Below are 24,430 nucleotides of genomic sequence, written 5' to 3'. Positions count from 1 at the left end.
CTGCTCTGGCTGCACCTCTGACCTCACCTCAGTTTCTCTCTGTCGAGCCCTCCTGGCCTCCTTGCTCTTCTGGGAACACAGACACCTTCCTGCCATAGTGCATTTGGACTGGAGGTTCCTATGCCTGGAAAGAACTTCCCCAGACATCCTCACGTCCCTCAAATCTGTCCTCAAAGGTCACCTTTGCAACAAGGCACACACTGACTACCCAGCACAACAGCCACCTTCCCTGTCCCCACTGCCCACATCCTGGATCACCTGCCTCACAGCACTTACCACCTTCTAGCACTTTCCTTCCTTACTCTGGTTATAGTGTATCTATCGTCTGCCTCTTCCCACTGGAACATATGCTACAAAAGGCCAGAGATTTCTCTGGTGTTCCGCAGATGCAGAACCCTTCTGTCCTGTGTCTGGTCAATGACAACGGTCAGTTGAATGAAAGATCAGTGTAGAGCACCTCCTATTCTAAAGGCAGTATCTTTATTAACATAGCCTCAGGCCAAGTGCTGTTTTGTGGCAGCTACAGCACAAGGTCCCCTCACACCGAGATAGAGGCCGCCTATGTTTTTCTCAGCAGTGCTGCTTGCGTGCCCTCCCTCCCCCATCCCTCTTTCTACAGCAACCCCCGCGCCTCCCCACCCCAGCACACTGCAGCACACAGTCAGGTTCTCTCTTCAGGAAAGAACAGTCCTTGATGATGGGTCCAATTTCACAGACAAATGCAAGTCTAAATTAGACTCTGCTTTATAGATTCATGAGTTGGGATTGGATTCAGCACCAAGATCACTAGAACCAGGGCAGGGAGAGAGGGCAGGAGAGCACAGCAGAAGAGAAGCACTAGAAGCAGGGCAGGAGGTGAATGGCTCTGAAAATTTGTCTCAGAAAGCACAGAGACCCCCGTGTGCAGGGGCTGCCCTGGGCAATGTCTGAACCTCTGCGGTCACAGCTCCCGCTGGACAAGTTTCCACTGAAGGGACAAGGACAATGGATCAGTGAAGGTGACCCAGCTGAGGACTGACCACATAAAGCCCATGAAGAACTGAACAGCAACTAGGCACAGGCCCCATCCACACTCACCTCCTCACAGCCTTCTCCACCCCCACCTGCAACAGACTCAGCACAGGGAACATGCAGATTCTGGAAGGTTCTCACATCTTTATTTGATCTTTCAAATTCTAGGATTGACTTATTTAATTAACCCATCAACCTCTCATAGCAAATATTTAAGAAAACAAATTCATATTCAGATTCTTATCTTCAGTAGGGAAGTAAGAGTTTGCAGCTCAGTGCACATAAAGTTGAGACAGAGATGGAGACATCCAGCCCCACCTCTCTGGAACAGGAAAGATGACTGGGGAGGAAACACAGGTCAGCATGGGAATAGGGGTCACGGGGGACATGGGGGTGGGCTGTCTCTCCACCTCCTCACAGTATGCTAACAGGGACGCAGACACATTCAGATGCCTTTGCAGAAAGAGATGCCAGAGTCTCTTGAAGTCACAAAGGGGAGGTGTGAAGAAATCCTGCATCTCAGTCCCTCACAAGGCAGCTGTCTCAGGCTACAGAAAACAGCAGTCATGAACAAATTCAAGTCAGTCATGGTAAGTGATGACACTCTGAACAGCCCACCACACACTCGAAGCGTCCCAAAGAATCTCCATTACCCAGGCCTTTCCCCTCTGCCCCATGCCCCCGCCCACTCTAGACCCCAAGAATCTCACCTTTTCAAGCCGTGAGAGACACATCAGAGCCCTGGGCACTGTCGCTGGCTGGGGTAGAACAAAAACAGGACCTGGTCAGAGCCCGCAGGAGACGGAGGACAGGAGGAATTATGGGGTCGGTGAGCTCCTCCACACTCCCACCCCCACCACTTACACGCAGCCTGAGAGTAGCTCCCTCCTTTTACACCTGTGGAAAGAAAATGTCCTGTGAGGGGACTGGGAGGAAGCAGGGCCGTGAGATCTTAGAGGAACCTCCTAGTCTTGGACCCAAGAGAAATTTCCAGAACTATGACTACAGACCCAGGGCAGGATCAAGAAACACGAGGAAAGCAGGTATGGGTCCTGGACCAACTGCCCTCCTAACGTCTGTCCTTAGCAGGGACCTTCCCCTGACTCATAAATGCTGGAATCAGCACCCCAACACCATAATCATCAAGGTGATATATCTGTCCTTCATTGTCACATGTGCTTCACAAAAGAGTAAGTGCTGGCACACAGGGTCCCAGGCTGTGTGGATGCTGCTTCCCAGTAATGAGGCAGGGAACACTTCTACCTGGGGCTTGAAACCCTCAGTGGGACAAGAAACCCAGACCCCACCCCTCACCCCCTCCCTACCTAAGCTCTTCCTCCTCCACATCACAGCAGCGACCACAGCTCCGGTGACCACAACTGCTAGGACAGCCAAGCCAGCAACGATGCCCACGATGGGGATGGTGGACTGGGAAGATGGCTCTGGGAAAGGAGGGGAAGATGAGGGGCCCTGATCCTGCAGAAGGGCTCCTGCTTTCCCTGAGAAGAGACATGACCCCTCATCCCCCTCCTTACCCCATCTCAGGGTGAGGGGCTCCAGCAGCCCCTCATGCTGCACATGGCACGTGTATCTCTGCTCTTCTCCAGAAGGCACCACCACAGCTGCCCACTTCTGGAAGGTTCTGTCTCCTGCTGGCCTGGTCTCCACAAGCTCAGTGTCCTGAGTTTGGTCCTCCCCATCCCGCTGCCAGGTCAGTGTGATCTCGGCAGGGTAGAAGCCCTGAGCCCAGCACCTCAGGGTGGCCTCATGGTCAGAGATGCGGTGGTGGGTCACGTGTGTCTCTGGGGGCTCTTACGGGAAGAGTCAGAAAATTCAGGCCCTTTGCATCTCTCATGGGACACCCTAGGACCACCCATGTGGCCAACCTGAGAATGGACCAGACACCTGGGGTGGGGAAGGGAGCACAGAACCCAGACACCAGCCTGGACACAGGCACCTGGGATAATCTCCTATTCCTTGGAAAGTTCTAGTCTCTGAGGGGGGAAAAGCGACTTCTGGTCCTGACCTGAGCGGAGGCTGAGGGACTCAGAAAAGCTGGAATCAGACCTTCAAACGCATTTAGTGTGAGGCAGAGAACAAGGCCTGAGAGAAAAATTCACGGTGCCCAAGGCTGCTGCAGGGGTCAAAGTGGACCCCTGATCAGTATTCTAGGGACTGTCTTCCCCTCCATTTCCTCAGAGACGTCATCCCTTAATTGTCCTAGAGAGCAGAGGGGGCCCTCAGAGCAATCTCAGGAAAACTCATGCCATTCTCCATTCAAGGGAGGGGGACATTCTAGCGCTGATCCCATTTTCCTCCCCTCCTCGTGGGAGGCCATCCGGGCGATCTATAGGAGATGGGGAAGGCTCCCCACTGCCCCTGGTACCCGCGCGCTGCAGCGTCTCCTTCCCGTTCTCCAGGTATCTGTGCAGCCACTCCAGGCACCGGCCCTCCAGGTAGGGTCTCCACTGCTCCGCCTCACGGGCCGCCTCCCACTTGCGCTGGGTGATCTGAGCCGCCGTGTCCGCAGCGGTCCAGGAGCTCAGGTCCTCGTTCAGGGCGATGTAATCCTTGCCGTCGTAGGCGCGCTGGTAATACCCGCGGAGGAGGCGCCCATCCGGCCCCACGTCGCAGCCATACATCGTCTGCCAGGTGTGAGACCCTGGCCCCGTCCCCGCGGTCAGCCCAGTCCCCCGAGCCCCGCCCCGCCCCGACCAACCCGCGGGGATTTTGGCCTCAACTGAAAATGAAACTGGGTAAAGGCGCCTGGGGCTCTCTCCGGTCGAGGGTCTGGGCGGGTCCCGCGGCCTCGGGGCGGATCTCCGACCTGGAGACTCGGGGCCACCCGGGCCGTCCGTGGGGGATGGGGAGGGGTCGTGACCTGCGCCCCGGGCCGGGGTCACTCACCGTCCTCGCTCTGGTTGTAGTAGCGGAGCGCGATCCGCAGGTTCTCTCGGTCAGTCTGTGCGTGGGCCTTGGCGTTCCGTGTGTTCTGGTCCCAATACTCCGGCCCCTCCTGCTCTATCCATGGCGCCCGCGGCTCCATCCTCGGACTCGCTGCGTCGCTGTCGAACCGCACGAACTGGGTGTCGTCCACGTAGCCCACGGAGATGAAGCGGGGCTCCCCGCGGCCGGGCCGGGACACGGAGGTGCTGAAATACCTCATGGAGTGGGAGCCTGGGGGCGAGGAGAGGCTGAGACCCGCCCGACCCTCCTCCCGGCGAGGCTCCCCGGGTCCTGCGCCCGCCTGCGGTCCCCTCGCTCCTTCCCACAGAGGCGATTTCCCTCCCGACCCGCACTCACCGGCCCAGGTCTCGGTCAGGGCCAGGGCCGCCGAGAGCAGCAGGAGGAGGGTTCGGTGAGCCACGACCCGCATCTCGGCGTCTGAGGACACTCTGAGTCCGGGTGGGTGCGTGGGGACTTTAGAACTGGGACCGCGGCGACGCTAATTGGCTTCTCTAAACACGCGACACCCAATGGGAGTGGGAACTGGGGACGCGTCACGAGTATCCTGGAAGAAGGACCCGGCACAGGTTGGGAGAAGAAGTGAAACTCAGGGGAGCGGGGAATCCCCAACGCTGCGCCTCCCCATTGCAGACAAGGCCCTCGGATCCTGAGACCCTGAGAGTCCCGCCCGGGACCTGGGGCTTCGTCCTGATCCCTCTTCTCCTACACCAGCCTCTTTGTCACACTGTGTGCCTGAGTCCTGGACAAGGATCTGTCTGTGGAAACCAGGGAGAGACTCCCAGGCTGCGCCCACCCCTTCCCCTTCACTTCTCCTCCTGGAATCCCGGTCCCTGAACTGGACTCCCTGCCTCCCACCCCTACCTCTCCCCTTGGACTCTTGTGTAGGGAAACTGAGCACGGGGAACTTGATGCCAGAGAATGAGCTCGCCTTGGGAATGGAGGTGTAGAGACAGGGGTTTATCTCTCTAAACCTGGTGAAGTTTTGTCCGAAGGCACCACGCAGAGATTCTCATAGAGACCAGTTTCCTTTTTGTTTATTAACACAGTAGGTAGCGCAATATTGGCAATCTCTGAATGATTAGAATTCCAATTTGTAAAAGACCTGTGTCAAAACAGCATTACAATTAAACTCTCAAAGCTCCTAAGTTTTACTTTCCCAGACTATGGATCTGTGACTCTGGGTTGTTGCATTTAAAATTATCTTCACTCCCTACCCCGAGTTTCCCTGTGTGAGTCCAGAACATCTCCTGAATACAACGAAGCAGGGTTTGTTACTGTCTATTGCAAGCGGGAGCCTGTAGTCATCACCTCAGAGTTGCGAGTGCTCCATGAGACCCAATGCTCTTCACCAGCGCTCCAGCACTGCCTGTTTTCCTAAACTCTGCACATCCAAGCAGTGTGCATATTTTATCTAGACACTTGGTATTTTTGTAACTCTTTTTTTTTTTAATCATAAGGAGCCAATTATTTTTTCGGAAGTCCAACAGAATGTATTAAATACCGAATGCAAAGAACCCCCCGCTAGGCCCTTCCACTGCTTTAGAATTCTTTCCCCTGCTCCTTTTCCTCACCTCCTGCCTCTCCAGCCCTTCTGTCTGCCCCTGTCATCCCTCACACCCTCCCCTCCCCTTAGTCCCTGCCACCCTGTCACTCCTGAATTGTGGCACTAACACTGTCCCCTCGCCACCTGCCCATGTCTGTTCTCCCCACAGTGCTCCGCAGTCCTGCTAATGTGAGCAAGTTCGTGTCATTTCTTCACTTACTATGGCTGGATTTTGGTCTACAATTTTGCTATATGTTTTCAATTTGTCTCATATCTTTTTGTTTCTCTTTCTCCTTTACTACTTTCTTATGCGTCAAATAAACATTTTTTAGTTTATGGGTTTAATTGTCCTAGTGGCTTTTGGCTATATTTCTTTACACTAATTTTTTATTGTTGTAAGAATGGAACCCGATTCCTTGACTTTTCATACTGAAGTTCAGGTAATATTAAGCTGCATCCAGCAAAATAAAGGACACTTGTAACAGTGTAGTTTCATTTAACCTACCGTTATACTATTATTGTTTTATATATTGCACCAATCCATATTATAGACTCAATGATACAGTGTAATACTTTTTGTTTTAGACAAGTAGCCATATGTCTTCAGGAAATTAAGAAAATGAGTGCTATTTTTTCATATTCATCTAAGCGACTTATTAAATATATTTTATGAACTATTTTGCAAATTCAGTGACTAACTCCAGAGACTTTTTCAGAATTCCCTAGTGTTTTCTACATATGCAATGAAGTTGGTGACAAAGAAAGACTTTTGTTTCTTCCTTTCCTATCTATTGATCTTTTTTCTTTTAAATGTGACATGTGTATATGCATCATTTCTGTTGTTAATTTTTCCTTTCTGTATATCTGAGTCGCCATGCAGTATCATTTTCCTTCACCCTGAAGCACTTCCTTTAAAATTAAATGTAGTACAGGATCCCTAGGAATTTAATTTTATGGCTTTGATCATCTAAAAAATGTCTTTATTTTTGCCTCCCTCCCCCCTCCCTTTTTTTTTTTTTTTTTTTTTTTTGCTTATTAGGGCATTTATTTGTAATAAAATTCACCAGTTTTAGCTGTGCTTTTTGTTGAATTTTGGTAATTATTTATGGTTGTGTAACTGCCACACTGCCCAGTAGAGAAACACAGAATGCAAAGAATCCCCTGCTAGGCTCTTCCACTGCTGTAGAGTCCTCTCCCCTGCGCCTTGTCCTCACCTCCTGCTTCCCCCGCCCTTCTCTCTGCCCTCATCCCTCACACCCTCCTCTCCCCTTAGTTCCCACCACCCAGTTACTCCTGAATTGTGGTGCTGTAGAGAACAGTTTCTTTTCCCTAAAAACTTTTCTTTCTGTCCCTTTCTATTTAATCCTTGCCTCCCACCCTCATCCCTTCCCTTCATTCAACCACTGCTGTTTTCTGTCACTGCAACAGTGAAATTTCTAGAATTTCACGGACATGCAATCGTATGTTATGTAGTCCTTCGTTTGGTCTCTCCCTTAGCATAACGATGTTTGAGATGATGCCATTCATTCATTTTTGTTGCTGAGCAGCTGCTGAGTGTTGCTGGAATCCCAATTTATTCATTGGTTTCTCTGTTCTCTAGTTGATTGACATGTGGATTACTCCAGCTAGGGTTTGTTATTAATGAAGCCACTATAAATAACTGCTTACAAGTGTGGCCTTACATTTTTATTTCTTTTGGATAAATACATATTTGTGGAATTGCTGGGCCATGTGGTAATGGATGGGTAACTGTATAAGAAATTGCCATACCGCTTTACAAATTGGCTGCCACATTTTTTGCATTTCTACCAGCAATATCAGACATTCCTATTTTTTCCATATTCTTGACAGTATTTAGACTTATCATATGTCTTTTTGACTTCACCTATTCTAAGTGATGTGTGATGGTTTCTCATTGTGGTTTTAACTTGCACTTCTTTGATGACTAGTATTGTTTGCTATCTTTTCATGTTCATCTAAGCGACTTATTACATATATTTTATGAACTATTTTGCAAATTCAATGATTAATTCCAGAGACTTTTTCAGCATTCCCTAGTGTTTTCTACATATGCAATGAAGTTGGTGACAAAGAAAGACTTTTGTTTCTTCCTTTCCTATCTATTGATCTTTTTTCTTTTAAAATTATTTTTATTTGGTAGAGATGAGTTCTCACTATTAGGCTGGTCTCAAACTCCTGAACTCAAGTGATCCTCCCACCTCAGCTTCCCAAAATGCAGGGATTACAGGCATGAGCCACCATGCCTGGTCCTTCTGTTGGTTTCTTATTTCATTTTCTTGCCATGTTGCACTGGTTAGGGTGCCTCTTAGGTGTTTAAACAAGAATGATGAGAGCTCACATGTATGTTTACAAGGAATTTAAACAAATTTACAAGAAAAAAAAAAGCCCCATCAAAAATTGGCAAAGGATACAAACAGACACTTCTCAGAAGAAGAAACATATGAAAAAAAGCTCAATATCAAGGATCATTAGAGAAAAGCAAATCAAAACCACAATGATGTACTATCTCCTGCCAGCCAGAATGGCAATTATTAAAAAGTGAGGGAACAATAGATGCTGGTGAGGCTGTGGAGAAATAGGAATGCTTTTCCACTGTTGGTGGGAATGTAAAATAGTTCTACCATTATGGAGGATGGTGTGACCATTCCTCAAAGGTCTAGAACCAGAAATACTCTTTGACCCAGCAATCCCATTACTGGGTATATACCCAAACGAATATGAATCATTCTACTATAAAGACACATGCACACGTATGTTTATTGCAGCACTATTTTCAATAGCAAAGACATGGAACCAATCCACATGGCCAGCAATGATAGTCTGGGTAAAGAAAATGTAGTAGATATACAGCATGGAATACTACACAGCCATAAAAAGGAATGAGTTAATGTCCTTTGCAGGGACATGGATGAAGCTGGAAGTCATCCTCAGCAAACTAACATGGGAACAGAAAACCTAACACCACATGCTCTCACTCCTAAGTGGGAGCTGAACAATGAGAACACATGGACACAGGGAGGGGAACAACACACACAGGGCCTGTTGTGGAGTCAGGGGTGAGAGGAGGGAACTTAGAGGACGGGTGAATAGGTGCAGCAAACCACTATGGCAGACTATACGTATGTAACAAACCTGCATGTTCTGCACATGTATCTGGAACTTAAAGTAAAATAGAATAAATTAAATAAAAAAAGAAAGTGCATGACTCACATGTTACATATGTTCATTGAAGCACTATTCACAATAGCAAAGACTTGGAATCAACCTAAATGCCCATCAATGGTAGACTAGATAAAGATAATGTGGCACAGATACACCATAGAATACTATACAGCCATAAAAAAGAATGAGATTATGTCCTTTGCAGGAACATGGATGGAGCTGAAGGCCATTATTCTTAGCGAACTAATGCAGGAACAGAAAACTATATAGCACATGTTCTCACTTATAAGTGGGAGCTAAATGATGAGAATACATAGGCACACAGAGGGGAAAAACACACACTGGGATCCACTTGAGGGCGGAGAGTGGGAGGAGGGAGAGGAACAGGAAAAATAGCTAATGGGTACTAAAGCTTAATACTTGGGTGGGTACTAATGAGTATAGAAATAATTTGTACAACAAAACCCCATGATACAGGTTTACCTATATAACAAACCTGCACATGTACCCCTTAACTAAAAATAAAAGTTAAATTAAAAAAAAAAAACAAAGAAAGTGCATGTCTGGAAAGAGCGTATTGTTGGGTTCTGTGTTTTTTTAAACCACGTCACACAATCTCTGCCCTTCATTAGAGTGTTGATTCATATAGGTTTTTGTCATTATTGATATGACAAGTTTTAGGTTTAACATATTATTTTCCCAATTTCTGTTTCTCTGTTCCTCTTGTCCTGATCAATGACTTTTTATTAGAAACCATAGAAACAAAAGAAATTAGAATAACATCTTTAAAGTGCTGAAAGACAAAAAGGTCAACTAAGAATTCTATATCCAGCATAGATGTCCTTCAACGATAGGCAAATGAGATATTTCAGGTAAAAGAAAATTAAGAGAATTTGTCACCAGCAGATCTGTACAATAACAATTGGTAAGGAAAATTCTTCAGGCTAGAGGCAAATGATACCAGGTGGAAAATGAGATTATCAAAAAAGATGAAGATGATCAAAAATGGTAAATACTGAGCTAAGTACAAAAGGCTATCTTGCTCCCCTCATTTATTCTTACTTTATATACATAGAACTGTTTAAAGATAAGAAAAAGTTTTTTATCATGGGACTTACAACCTGTATAGATATATTACATATAATATCTATACCATAAAAGATGGACATTTTATAGAGGATAAATGGTCACAATATTTTTATATTTATGGGCACTAGTAGATTATTAACTGAAAGTAGTCTGTGAAATGTTAAGAATGAGTTAAGTTCTGAAGGAAATTGCAACACTAAAAACCATTCAAAAGATCAACAAATCTTGGAGATGGTTTTTTGAAAACAAACCCTAGCCAGTCTTCAGTCTCATCATCCTACGATTTCAGAACCATTGCAAATACAAAAGTAATCAAAGAACAGTCCTGCCCAGAAAGAGGAGTTATCCCTGAATACGGTGGCCCTGGGACAGCTGGCCCTCTCTGAGGGACCTCTTCCACGTGGGCGCTTTCTGCAGGGACTTTGTTGCCTTGCTCTTCCACTCTACCCAGTGTCCTGACCCAAGAGACAAGGGGCATCTGCTGCTCACTTGGAGAAGGAAACCTTGATGGTGTCAGTGTATTACAAGCCGGGCATGACAGCTCACCCCTGTAATCCCAGCAATTCAGGACGCTAGGGCAAGAGGATTGCTTAAGATCCAGAGTTGGAGACCAGCTTGAACAACATTGTGAGACCCTCATCTCTAAAAGATATAAAAATAAGTAAACTTAGCTGGGCCTGGTGGTGGGCACTTGTATTCCCAGGTATTGGGGAGGCTGAGATGGGAAGATCCCTTGAGTTTATGGATTCAAGTCTGTAGTGAGCTGTGATCGCATCACTGGACTCCGGCCCAGACCACAGAGTGGGATCTTGACTCAAACAACAACAACAACAACAACAACAAAACATTGTAAACCTTTGCTCACTATGGGTTATTTTATTTGTTATTTATTCAGTGTGTATTTTGATTTTATTTTACTGGCAGCACAATAAACCAGGACATGCTGAAACTAGAAATCACATCCCCTTTCCAGTGTTAAAAAGCCCAGTCCAGGCAGGTGAGAAGGAGACAGTCCTCATTAGCGCTGAGGATTCAGGGAGAATGAGATGGGCTGGGCAAGAAGGTTTTTTTGTTTGTTCGTTTGTTTGTTTGTTTTCTATGAACAAGTGTAACTTTTTATTTTGATAGAGTTGTTTTTATTAAAGAAATACATGAAAATGGTTAAGTAAAATCAAATTGCTCCAAAAGTCTTACAATGAAAACAACAGTCTTGTTAGTTGTCCTTTCCAGAGACAAGCACTTTTCATTCTCTAGTTTTTCCTTCTGGTAGTTACCTTCATGGGTTTTTCCAAATTATTATATTTTTAGTTTTTCAAGTGGGTGCATATATTAATACATGTAATTTTAAAAAGCCTCTTCAGTTTATAATGCATCCTAACAGTCCCCTGCCCCATCCCTCCTAATTCTCCAGAGCAATGACTTTTAAGTCTTTTAGCAATGTCTTCTATTTTTTTCCTCACATAACTACTTAGTCATTTCTTGATTATTTTATACATTCTATAGTGATTTTTTGATATGACAGATGAGGATTTAGCTCTTACACCATCACTATCTTCACTTTTCCCCCCATATTGTCCCAAAGTAGTTACCAGATTTAGGGTCTAAGTAGTCACCACATCATTATGAGTATGTACATATTGCTCATTGTCGAGAAAAACAGAGTGTTATGCTCTTACTTCCTGTCCTGTACTTCCTTCTGCCCTAGAATTAATGATTGCTTAACCACCCTTCCCTTTTGTTTGTTTTTTTTTACTTTTGCTTTATCTTCAAAGAACTTCTTTCCAAATGCCCCAAATCTGGCCATAACTTATTATTATTTTAAGAGAAGGGAATCTCACCATGGTGGGCAGGCTGGTCTGCAACTCTTGGGCTCAAGCCCACCTCTTGCTTTGCCTCCTGAGTAGCTGGGACTGCAGGCATGGGCCATTCCACCCAGCTAACCTGTTAATATTTTTACTGTTTCTTTTTAAAGCCAGCTCCATAGCTGGAATATTGCTTGTGTTGGATCCTATTTTTTGGATCCATGTCATTCTCTGGTTTGTCTACTCCTTCATTTTGCTGGAGTATTTTCTCCAATAGCTTCCCAACAAAGGGTACATGGAGGTAACCCCTGAGTCTTTGCTTGCCTAAAAATGTATTATTTTACCTTCACCCTTGATTATTTGGTTGAATATAGATTTATCCGTTGAAAATAACTTTCTAGAATTCTGAAGGCATGGTTCCATTGCTTTCAGCTTCTTTTTCGAGACAAGGTCTCTTCTGTCACCCAGGCTGGAGTGCAGTGGCACAATCACAACTCACTGCAGCCTCGAACTCGCGGGCTCAATTGATCCTTCCATCTCAGCCCCCTGAGTAGATGGCACTACAGGTGTGCGCCAAAATGCCCAGCTAACTTTTGTATTTTTTGTAGAGATGGGGCTTCACCATGTTGCCCAAGCTGATCTCAAGGGATCTGCCTGTCTCTGCCTCCCAAAATGCTGAGCCACTGTGTTACAGGCATGAGCCACTGTGCCTGGCCAGTTTTTCTTTTATTCTCTCTCTACTTTCTTCATTTCTCAAAGGCATCTCAAACTCAGTGGGCCCAAACCCAGGTCAAACTCCATCAGAATATCCTGCTACTTCCGACTTTAAAATATATCTTAAGTCACAGTTTCTTACTACATGCAACCCTTTGGTTCAAACTACCATCATCCCTCACTTGAACTTAGAATTGGTTTTCCTGCTTCTGTACTTTTTTAAAACATAAAATATTTCAAATAAACCATGCGTGGCTTTATACTTTTTACTACATAAAAAGAATAAAGATCTGGGGTGGCTCAAGCCTGTAATCCCAGCACTTTGGGAGGCCGAAGCGGGCAGATCACTTTAGGTCAGGAGTTCGAGACCAGTCTGACCAACATGGTGAAACCCCATCTTCACCAAAAACACAAAATTAGCCGGGCATCGTGGCGCATGCCTGTAGTCCCAGCTACTTGGGAGCCTGAGGCAAGAGAATCGCTTGAACCCGGGAAGTCAGAGGTTGCAGTGAGCTGAGGCTGCGCCATTGCACTCCCTCAGGGTAACAAAAGTGAAACTCTGTCAAAAAAAAAAAAAGATATGAAGTGTTTATATGCTTAAACATGGAATTGCTTTAAGTGTTTGCCATTCACTGTTCCCATGCATGCCAGCAGCTTCTTACTGCAAACACCTGGGACTTGCTATAGAGCATCTGGAGTACATTCTGCCCACACACAGGACAGGGGGCTGACAACCAAGGAGTGGGGGATCAATAGTCCAGCTTTCTCCCCTCCGTTTCCCTGTATCTCAGCAGTATGGAGCTTGTTACCAATGAGAAGCTGCGCATTGACTTTAAACTGGTTTTCTTACCTTCTAGGTTCCACTTCTCTGTACTTCAATTGATGATTTCTGGTAAGACCTAGCAAATAAACTGCTTTCACTGAAATTGCAGTCTTGGAACCTGCTTTGGGTTCCCCAAAAGACAGAAATATATTCATTTTCCCATCACTGGACTTCCAGGTTGTTTTCAATTTTTCACTGTTACAAACAAGGCTGCAACATTTGTGTGCAAACCTCTGGATATACACGTAAGAAGCTTTCGGTATTTCCCACTAGTGAAACTGCTCAGTTGGAGGGTACATGCATCCTCATCTTTAATAAATATACCAACATTTGACAAGCCCGACAATGTCAAGGACTGGCAAGAGCCTCATATGCAATGGGTGTGGAATGGCAGCTCACTGTAGCAGGTGCTGGGGACTCAGTCGGGGTCTTGGAGAGGCACTTAGTTATAGCAAGAATGTTTCATAAGTGGTATCTGATGTAGTCAAGATTAGTGGGGTATAAAAATATGTTACTTAGAAATAATTATCCAAAGATCTAAAGTCAACAAGTCTTTTCTTGTAATGTAAAAATATATACTTTTTTTTCAGAGGGAGGAGGAACATCTTAAAATAAACCAGAAAACACCTTCATATTAAATCATTCTTCTCATACACTTCAAATTTGTACTTAATACATCTGAGAGAACACCTGGATATTCTGGCAGAATTTTATATTTCTCCAAATCAATTTCTGGAAAAAACGTGTCACTTTCAAAGTCCTGCATGATCCTTGTCACAAATAGTTTAATATGGCCTGGGTGATTCATGGCTTCCTTATAAACAGAACTGCCACCAACTACCCAAATCATGTCTACTCTATTTGCTAATTCTGGTTGTTCAGTAAGTTTTAAGGTCTCATCCAGACTTCTGGCAGGAAAATGAGCTCCTTGTGGAGGTTCCTTGAGTTGTCTGCTGAGAACTAAATTAATTCTATCCTTTAAAGGTCGATTCTTCTCAGGAATGGAGAACCAGATCTTCCTACACAAAATCACCAGATTCTGTTTACCTTCTACTGAAGAGATTGTGTCATTCTCTGGAAATACCTAAATTCATTCCTGAGCGGCGGCCAGGGCAGGTCCCCGTTCTTGCAGATGCCCATGTTCTGGGACACAGCGACGATGCAGTTTAGCAAACGAACCATGACAGCAGCGGTGAGCACCTCCGAGCCTGCTCGCTACACCAGGACGCGCGGCCAAGATTGGCCGGAAGGTTTTTACTTGGAAACTGGAGGATGAGCAATGACATCCCTCTCTCCACCTCAAAGCTCGTCCTGGACATCCACCTCCTGGGAGCAGAAGCAGCGCAGCAGCGCCACCCGGTGGTCGATGCGCTTCCTTAGCAGATCACGCACAGCCCTGAGATCCACCTCTCCTTCCTAGGCACCTTGGATTTCTTCACTGGACACCAGTCTGCGTCAATCCTCCTGTAAAGCAAAAGAAGCATGAGGTTGGTGGGGGAGGAAAGGTGTCATCTCCACCTTTGGAGAGATCTATGTCACCGTGTTCAGGGGAAGGGCCAGGCCTTACTCCCCATGCATAGAGGAGGTTCTGGCCGTGAAGGCGCCTCTGGAGAGGTGAGGACCCGCTCCCTCTACACTGATGGCCAAGAGCCTGCAGATGGTGGGGAAGGCTTCCCCTCAGCTGTGTCCTATCAGGTTCTTCCAGGAGTCAAGGAGTAGACCTGCATGTTGCCTCTGGTGATGTGAGCTGCATGCACACCTAGAAGTGAGGTCACCCCTGCTGGGGGCCCTGGGGCTGCTGGTTGTTCTGGGTGCTCAGAGGGAAGATTGGGGGGGGGGGGCTTTGTGCAAAACACTAACCATACTCTATAAATTATTTTTTCATTAGCCTTTGTGTCATAATATTAAATCTAGGACTCCAAAAGTAAAAAAATACGGTATAAAATTTGTGTCCTTTAATAAAAAGTAAACACCCATTAACCACCAGGGATGGACGTTTGCGGAGCAAACCGGAAGCCCCATCATTTGCCCCAGCTCGGCAATAAACTCTTTCCTCCCCCAAATAAAAACACATCCTGACTTTTACGATCGTAATTTCTTTGTTCTATTTTATATTTTTATCATCCAAAACTATGATTTAGTTTTACCTTTAGAAATATGCTTTTGTTCTCTTTTATTCTATAGATTCTTTCTTGAAATTTATATTGTGTGGTAGAGCTTCCCATAGTGTGCATTGTGCTGATTGCTCCCCAAGCCATTGTTTAATATGTGTTTTTATTATCCGTATTGTCTCTAAATTGGTCATTGGCTATGGAGGTTAGCTTATATTCAGGCTTGATTTCTTTCTCACTTGTACTTGTTTGATGGTGCTGTATTGTGTTCTTCCATCAAGAGGAAGAACCTCACATTAGTTTTTTTTTATTGTGTTGTTAATTGCCATTGCTCTTCAATGGTTAAATCTGTTAATTCATGATGGGTTGCAAAAGAGTTATTATAGTCTCAGTCTCTCATTCCTTCCTCACTGATTATCTGAATAATTTCTAAGTAAGAGATTCACCCTCTTCTACTGTTTGTTTACTACTAGAAACTTACTTTTTGAGAGACTAAGCCAAGCATCTACTCACCTATGACCCAGCAATAGCACTCTTAGTTATTAACCAATAGAAATGCATGTATGTGTGTGCCAAAATATATGAAAATATTATTCAAAGCATCACGATTTGTAAAATCTAAATATGACACAATTGTCTACCAACAGTGAAGGGGCAAGAAGTGTGAGCTATTTATAAAGTGGAGCATTGGACAGCCATGGGAGTGAATAGGCTACGACCACACACAGCGAGATGATGAGACCCAGGGGCATGATGGTGACTGTATAATGGCATTCAACTGGGACTGGCAGAACTCATCTGTGTTAGAAATCAAGAGTGGCTACTCTAGGGTTGGGGAGGGTGGTTTATGACTGAGTAGGATCCAGCGGTGTTTCTGGGAGGCTGTGATTGCTGTACTTTGATGTGGGTGTTGTTTACCTGAGTGTTCACTTTGTGAAACTCCACTGCCCACTTGTGGATTGTCCTTCTTTCTCCATGCGTGCTGTCCTTCACTCAAATATACATTGCTGATGTTTTGAAGCAATTCTATCTATGGTAAGAAGAATCGCTCCTACTGCACATCTTTGGAAAATGCTGCATTGAAAAAATCAGTGCAACTTTTTTTAATTCCAGGAAATAAATACATATAAAGAGGAAAATCTACAACAAGAGCAGTAGGCTTGGGAGCTGACACCAGAACAGCTTTGGAAATGGCTCTCAAGCCAGGAACTAGGGATCAAACCCAAACAAGCCCATGGGAGGTAGAGTCATATGATGCCCAAGCAGTGCATGAATGAATGAGTCATGGCAGTGCCCCATGGTGTGGCTGGCCAGTCATGAACTTGGGGAAAATAGAGTTGGAAAATTAGGAGGTGGAGGAGAGCGGTACACACAGACCTCTTGCTATAGGCAGAGTGTGTGACGATAGTGGTTGTGTGTGGATGCCCACCAGAGGGTCTTTAAGGGAATGGGGTTCTTTGTAACCAGGTGGGCAAGATGGCTTGATGGACGATGCCACTCAGCCACACAGGCCTTCCTCATGGAGTCCGTGCACAAAGTGGCCACGGTGGCTGCGATGGACACTGCATGGGCACAGCAATTGAGTCACCACTTACCAAGGCTGACCTGGCAGCTGCCACTATTGAGGGCCAAGCCTGTCAAAAGCAGCTATTTCTTTGGACGGAGAAATAAAACAGGCAATGGTAATTAAGAATAAAATAGCATTATGACAGATAAGTATGCCACTAAAGATATGGTAGAGGTTTAAATAATTTTGAAACTAGGAACAAGATTATGTCAATGGGAAGGACATACTACAAGTAAAGAAGTTAAAACAGTTGTAAAACTTTATTTCCCTTCAGGCATATCCAGACTGTTTTACAGATAAGTTCTACCAAAACTTCAAAGAAGATTACTGAATGAGGAAACAGAGAAAGCCAGTAAACTCATCATTGTTTATGTATAAATAACATTGATTCTAAAGCCAGCTAGGGAATACATAAGAGAAAAGCCTGATAAGATAATCACTTCTAAGCAATTAGAGGTTAAAATACTGAGAAAAATAGCAGTAGACAGTGTCCACCAGTGAGCTATGAACAAATTAAATATCCTTCCCAGGTTATGTATCCCAGTAATACAAGAATATTTAAACTTTAAATCTGTAATGCATTTTACCACTTAATTAAAGAATAAAAGACAGAGATAATCACATTTCACTAGATGCAGAAATTACTGCAGATGAAATCCAAAACTCCATCTCACCCACATTTCTTCACTTACCTCCACTTCTAAGAACGTGTGATCAGTACTCGCTTTGGCAGCACACATATTAAAATTGGAAAGATACAGAGCAGATTAGCATGGCCTCTGCATAAGGGTGACACGCAAATTCATGAAGCATTCCATATTTTTAAACTCTCAATAAACTAGGTATTGAAGGAACATACCTCAAAATAATAAAAGCCATCTATGACAAACCCATAACCAATATCATACTGAATGGACAAAAGCTGGAAACAATCCCCTTTAACACCAGCACAAGACAAGGATGCCCTCTCTCACCACTCCTATTCAACACAGTATTGGAAGTTCTGGCCAGGGAAATCAGGTAAGAAAAAGAAAGGATATTCAAATACAAAGAGAGGAAGTCAAATTGTCTTTGTTTGCAGATGATATGATCCTATATCTAGAAAACCCCATTGTCTCAGCCAAAAAGCTTATTAAGCTGATAAGCAATTTCAGTAAAGTCTCAGGATACAAAATCAATGTGCAAAAGTCACAAGCATTCCTCCTATACAACAACAATAGACAAGCAGAGAGTCAAATCATGAATAAACTTCTATTCGCAATTGCTACAAACAGAATAAGATGCCTAGGATTCCAGCTAACAAGAGAATTGAAGGACCTCTTCAAGGAGGACTACAAGTCACTGCTCAAGGAAATCAGAGAGGACACAAATAAATGGAAAAACACTACTATGCTCACGGATAGGAAGAATCAATATCATGAAAATGGCCATACTGCCCAAAGTAATTTATTGCCCAAAGTAATTTATAGATTCAATGCTATTCTCATTAAACTACCATTGACATTTTTCACAGAATTAGAAGAAACTATTTTAAAATTCATATGGAACCAAAAAGAGCTTGTATAGCCAAGACAACCCGAAGCAAAAAGAACAAAGCTGGAGGCATCATGATACTCAACTTCAAACTGTACTATAAGGCTACAGTAACCAAAACAGCATGGTAATGTTACAAAAACAGACACATAGACCAATGGAGCAGAACAGAAAACTCAGAAATAAGACTGCACATCTACAACTGTGCGATCTTCAACAAACTGAACCAAAACAAGCAACCAGGAAAAGATTTCTTATTTAATAAATGGTACTGGGAGAACTGGCTAGCCATATGCAGAAAATTGAAACTGGACCCCTTCATTACACCTCATACAAAAATTAACTAAGATGGATTAAAGACATAATGTAAAACCCAAAACTGTAAAAACCCTAGAAGAAAATCTAGGCAATACCATTCCGGACATAGGAACAGTCAAACATTTCATGATAAAAACATCAAAAGCAATTGCAACAAAAGCCAAAATTGGCAAATGGGATCTAATTAAACTAAAGAGCTTCTGCATAGCAAAAGAGACTATTATCAGAGTGAACAAACAACCTCTGAAGTGGGAGAAAATTTTTGCAATCTATCTATCTGACAAAGGTCTAATATCCAGAATCTCCAAGGAACTTAAATAAATTTACAAGGAATAAAACAAATAACCCCATTAAAAAGTGGGCAAAGGACATGAACAAACAGTTCTCGAAAGAAGCCAACAAACGCGAAAAAAAAGCTCCACATCACTGATCATTAGAGAAATGCAAATCAAAACCACAATGAGATACCATCTCACGCCAGCCATACGGGAGATTATTTAAAAGTCAAGAAATAGCAGATGCTGGTGAGTTTTCAGAGAAATAAGAATGTTTTTACACTGTTGGTGGGGATGTGAACTAGTTCAACCATTGTGGAGGATGGTGTGGCCATTCTTCAGAGATCGAGAACTAGAAATGCTATTTGACCCAGAAATCCCACCACTGGGTATATACTCAGAAGAATATAAACTATTGTATTACAGAGATACATGCACACGTATGTTCATTGCAGCACTATTCACAATAACAATGACATAGAATCAACCCAAATGCCCATCAATGATAGACTGGATAAAGAAAAATGTGGTACATATACACCATGGAATACTATGCAGCCATACAAAGGAATGAGATCATGTCCTTTGCAGGGACATGGATGCAGCTGGAAGCCATTATTCACAGCAAACTAATTCAGATACAAAATACTAAACACCACATATTCTGACTTATAAGTGTGAGCTAAATAATGAGAACACATGGACACAGGGAGGGAAACAACACACAGTGGGGCCTGTCATGGACTGGGTTGGGGGAGGGAGAGCATTAGGAAAAATAGCTATGCATGCTGAGCTTAATACCTATGTGACGGGTTGGTAGGTGCAGCAAACCACCATGGCACACATTTGTCTATGTAACAATACTCCGCATCCTACACATGTACCCCGGAACTTACAATAAGAATTAAAATTAAAGAAAGAACTTCTAGTCAGATTGGGCCTGCCCACATAATCCAAAATAATCTCCCCATCACAAAGTCCAAACTCTTAATCATTTCTGCAAGTCCCTTTTGTTCTGTAAGGTTAACATATTAAAAAGTTCTGGAGCTTAGGGTTTGGATTATATTTGTGAAGTTATCATTCTGGATTTCACAGTGAATATGGTTGCTGAATAAGGTTTAACATTAGTTAAACTCCTAGAAGATGGAAAGAGAGTAAATGGAAGGAGACAATCCTTAAAGAAATTATGGTTAAAGATTAAGCAAATGTATACATAACCCTGTGAATGAAAGAGAGCAATATCTACTCATACTGCCCTGGAATGTCAGATGCTAAAGACAGATGGTGATCTGAAAGGTAGCCACAGAAGAAACACAGATCATCTGAAAATCAACTGTGTTAGAATATAGTTGACTTCTCCTCATCACCCACAGCAACCAGAAGAGAATCACTGAAGAGCTCAGGGAAAAGCAATATCAAAGGAGAAATTTGTGGCTGGCAAATCCATCTCTCAAGAATAAGAGTATAATAAGGACATTTTAATATAAGTAGGACCATTGATTTATTGGCAAAATTCCTACTCTAAAAATATTTAGGTCAAAATATGAAAGAAGGAAAGAGAAAAAGAAAGAAAGAAAGAAAGAAAGAAAGAAAGAAAGAAAGAAAGAAAGAAAGAGAAAGAAAGAAAAAGAAAGAAAGAAAGAAAGAAAGAAAGAAAGAAAGAAAGAAAGAAAGAAAGAGAAAAGAAAGAAAGAAAGATAGGAAGGGAGGGAAGAGAAGGAAGAAAGGAAGAAAGGAAGGAAGGAAGGAAGAAAAGAAGGAGAGAAAGAAAGAAAGAAAAAGAAAGAAAGAAAAAGAAAGAAAGAAAGAAAAAGAAAGAAAGAAAGACAGACAGACAGACAGAAAGAGAGAGAGAGAAAGAAGAAAGAAAGAAAGAAAGAAAGAAAGAAAGAAAGAAAGAAAGAAAGAAAGAAAGAAAGAAAGAAAAGGAAGGAAAGAGATGGGTAATCACAGGTACATGTAAATCAATATTGTCATTATAGAACATTAATAATGTAGAGTTAAAATGAAAAAACAAAGCACTTAATATGTTGTATTACCATTTTCTCATTCATCTTCCCATCCCTACCTAGGCTGTGCCATCCATGAGGTCTGAGGAAGTTTGATTTCTTTTTCCAAGACTCCAGTCCATGGAGTACAGTCCCAGAATACGGTAGAGTTTGACGAATGTTTACCAAGTAAAAATGTTTCCTGGAGATAATTAACAGGCCAGGAATTGTGACGCATAAGCACAATTCAAAAGCAGCTGAGGGGAGTGACATCAGAGAGCATGGTAGCATAGGAAACTCCAGGAGCCCAGCCCCACACAAGAGAGATGACACAAGAGACAATGTGCTTGTGAAACAGCACACACACACACACACACACAATTTGAGGAGAGTTGTTAAAACACAGATTCCTGGACGGCACCAACAGATATTCGGATTGGGTTGACAAACAATCAAGTGTATTGAAACTCTGAAAAACCTCAAAAGTTTATAGCAACCAAGTGAATGCAGAAAAAAAACAACTAGAACTCGGTAGCAGAGCTCAGTGGGATCACAACTTTCCCTTGGCCCATTCCTCCCTTTCCAGGTCAGCGGTGGTCTTGAAGACAGCAGCCTGGGTTCCCAGTGTGGGTTCCTGGTGCCAGATGGAGCTGAGTAGATCTTGCTCTCAAATAATTCTATTTTTTGTTGTTGTTCTGTTGGGCAGCTCCCTGAAATATGAACAGAAATGGTTTACATTTTCCCCCTACTTCGATCTGTCTCAGGGCAGAGAATCAGCCAAGGAAGAGAGCATTTGATAAAAAAATAAAATAAAAAACAATTGTAAAAGCCAATGAGTCAGCAGCTACCTCTGGGGCAAAAAAAAAAAAAAAAAAAAAAAAAAATCAATCGAGGAAAGTAATAGACATGCAGAAAAGACTGGAAGGGAAAGCTGGGAGTGAGATGCTCTGGGGAAGTAGGATTTTGGAAATCTTCCATATTCCTGGGAATCTAGATGGCCTTGTACATGACTAGTGAGGGGCACAGGCTCACAACGCACCCAAGAAGGTCCCTTGTTCACACCTCTAGCTGACTTGCAATAGCTGCAAAAGCAAAGAGTAAAGGCAAAGGCAGAGTGGTAAACCGCCCAACTGACTGTGGAAGGCATGATCCCAACACACCCACAGAGCCTGCATGAAAAGACTGGAAATTTTTTTCTTTTTGGCTCAAGATATTTAAGGAAATGTCTGTCAAAGCACTGAAAGACTACTAAGCTAACAGAACAGAGATTTCAGTGACCATATGCAATAAAGAATACAGTCTATATAAAAATAGTTTAGAAAATGTAATTTTCAGAATTACCACGGTATAATATTGAAAATGTCTGGTTTTCAACTTCAAAAGACATGAGTTATGCATGTATGAAAGCATGACCCAGGAAAAGCTATGGGCAGAAGTTGTTCCTGAAGAAGGCCAAGAACTGGACTGACTTATTAGACAAAGACTTTAAGTCAACTGTCTTAAACATAGTCAAAGAGCAAAAGGAAACCATGGAAAAATAACTAAAAAATTTGGGGCCGGGCGCGGTGGCTCACGCTTGTAATCCCAGCACTTTGGGAGGCCGAGGCGGGCGGATCACGAGGTCAGGAGATGGAGACCACGGTGAAACCCTGTCTCTACTAAAAATACAAAAAATTAGCCGGGCGTGGTGGCGTGCGCCTGTAGTCCCAGCTACTCGGAGAGGCTGAGGCAGGAGAATGGCGTGAACCCGGGAGGCGGAGCTTGCGGTGAGCCGAGATCGCGCCACTGCACTCCAGCCTGGGCGACAGAGCGAGAATCCGTCTCAAAAAAAAAAAAAAAAAAAAAAAAAAAAAAAATTTGGAAGAACTATGTTTCACTAAATAGAGAAAATCAATACAGAGGTAAAAATTGTGAAAAGGAATCAAATGTAAATTTTGGAGCTGAAATGTAGAGGAAGCAAAACGGAAAATTCACTGGAGGTCTTCAAGAGCAGATTTCAGTATGCAGAATGAAGAATCAGCAAACGCGAACATAGGTCAATTGAAATTGTCCCATTTGAGGAGCAGAAGGGAAAAAGTATGAAGAAAAATGAACAGCAGAGATCTGAGAGACAACATCCAGTATATGCATTTTGGGAGTCTCCAAAAGAGAGAAGAAAGAAGTGGGGAGAAAGAGTATTTGAAGAAATAATGACCCCAAACTTCCAAAATTTTACTAAAAATTGGAATCCGGGTATCCATCATACTCAAATATTTAAAGTAGCATAAATTCAAAGATGTCCACAGTGAGAGACATTATAATCAAACTGTTAAAAGTCTAAGACAAACAGAGCATCTTGAAAACAACAAGACAACGGACTCATCAAGTACAAGGATCCTCCATGAGATTAACAGCCAAGTGTTCTTCAGAAACCGTGGAGTTCAGAAGACATTGGCATGACAAATTAAAAGTTCAGAAAGAAAAAATCTGGAAAACTCCCCTTCAGAAATAATGGAGAAATTCAGACATTCATAGGCAAATAAAAGCTGATGGCATTTGTCTCTGGTAAACCTATTCTACAACAAATGCTAAAAGGAGTGCTTCAGGCTGAAATAAAAGGACATTCGATGGCAACTTGAAGCCATATGAAACAAAAAAGTACACAGCTAAAAGTAACTTCATAGGTAAATAGAAAAGCAAGTATTTTTAGGGGGTGGGGGCTTGGTTTTAACTCCTCTTTTGTTTTCCCTATTTAAGTTAAAAGAAAATGCCCATCAGCTGATGAATAGATAAACAGTTGGTAGCAATCAGCCAATCACCTTATACTTGCTAGTTTAACAAAGTCTTCTAAGGTCTCAAATACATGGTCACCCAGATCTTATAAGTATTTGATTAGGTCTATCCAATGGTGATATTCTGAGTATTCACACTCTCTGTACTACTGGAAATAGAGTCATTTGTGCATTTAAATTTAAATAGATTAGAGAACGAATTCAAGAAAATCCCCCAAAATTCAGTAAACTCATACTTAAAATTCTGTTCCAGTGTCCCTGTGCCCCAGGGACTAGGAACAGCCCATGCAAGCCAGGCTGGGCATGGTCTGAGGCCTGGCGGGCCAAGGACAGCTGGCTCAGCTGGGGTGCACTATGCACTGGTGGGTCAGCAGCCCACATCGGTGCTGGGTTTTTGGGCACCAAGCCCATTCAGGAGTTGCACGCACTGAGTCGGGCTCCAGTGGCCCCCAGGTTTCTAAGGGGCACTCTCCTCCTGCTAGCGTCAAGCTAAGCTGTAGGGAGCAGCATGCCTGTGCATGCTGCCTGACAAACTGCAGCCCCAGCCCCTGCCACAGACACCCAGGCCTGCACCCTAGTGCTTTGTATGGCTGTGGCCATTCAGGACCCCCTACGACTGGAAGCAGCCTGTCTGGGGGTGACCAGCAGGATTCTATGGAAGGCTGCTTTCATGCTACAAGGGCAAGAGTTAAGTCTTTGAGACAGACTGGTTGGCAAAGTTGAAAATGTTGACCC

At 43.6% G+C, this 24,430-nt stretch overlaps 1 protein-coding gene, 1 non-coding gene and 1 pseudogene across 2 annotated transcripts; 1 reads left to right on the top strand and 2 right to left on the bottom strand.

Moving 5' to 3' along the window:
* Positions 1 to 1,135: 1,135 nt before the first annotated feature.
* LOC129473036 (patr class I histocompatibility antigen, B-1 alpha chain) lies at positions 1,136 to 4,854 on the bottom strand. Its single transcript, XM_055263218.2, is given in 10 exon segments — positions 1,136 to 1,507; positions 1,510 to 1,559; positions 1,722 to 1,741; positions 1,744 to 1,769; positions 1,876 to 1,908; positions 2,337 to 2,453; positions 2,547 to 2,822; positions 3,398 to 3,673; positions 3,919 to 4,188; positions 4,315 to 4,854. Coding segments are annotated over 10 exon segments (1,365 nt in total). The 5' UTR covers positions 4,388 to 4,854; the 3' UTR covers positions 1,136 to 1,283.
* An 8,883-nt stretch (positions 4,855 to 13,737) lies between these two features.
* On the bottom strand, positions 13,738 to 14,325 carry LOC129473146 (dihydrofolate reductase-like; annotated as a pseudogene).
* Positions 14,326 to 17,527: 3,202 nt separating this feature from the next.
* Positions 17,528 to 17,634, top strand: LOC129473913 (U6 spliceosomal RNA). The gene has a single exon (XR_008654424.2). It is a non-coding gene; the product is annotated as a U6 spliceosomal RNA (small nuclear RNA).
* Positions 17,635 to 24,430: the final 6,796 nt, after the last annotated feature.

The sequence above is a fragment of the Symphalangus syndactylus genome, chromosome 23 (genome assembly GCF_028878055.3).
Source record: "Symphalangus syndactylus isolate Jambi chromosome 23, NHGRI_mSymSyn1-v2.1_pri, whole genome shotgun sequence".
NCBI lineage: Eukaryota > Metazoa > Chordata > Mammalia > Primates > Hylobatidae > Symphalangus > Symphalangus syndactylus.
Note: the sequence above shows the minus strand (reverse complement) of the source record. Positions and strands in the feature narration are given on the sequence as shown.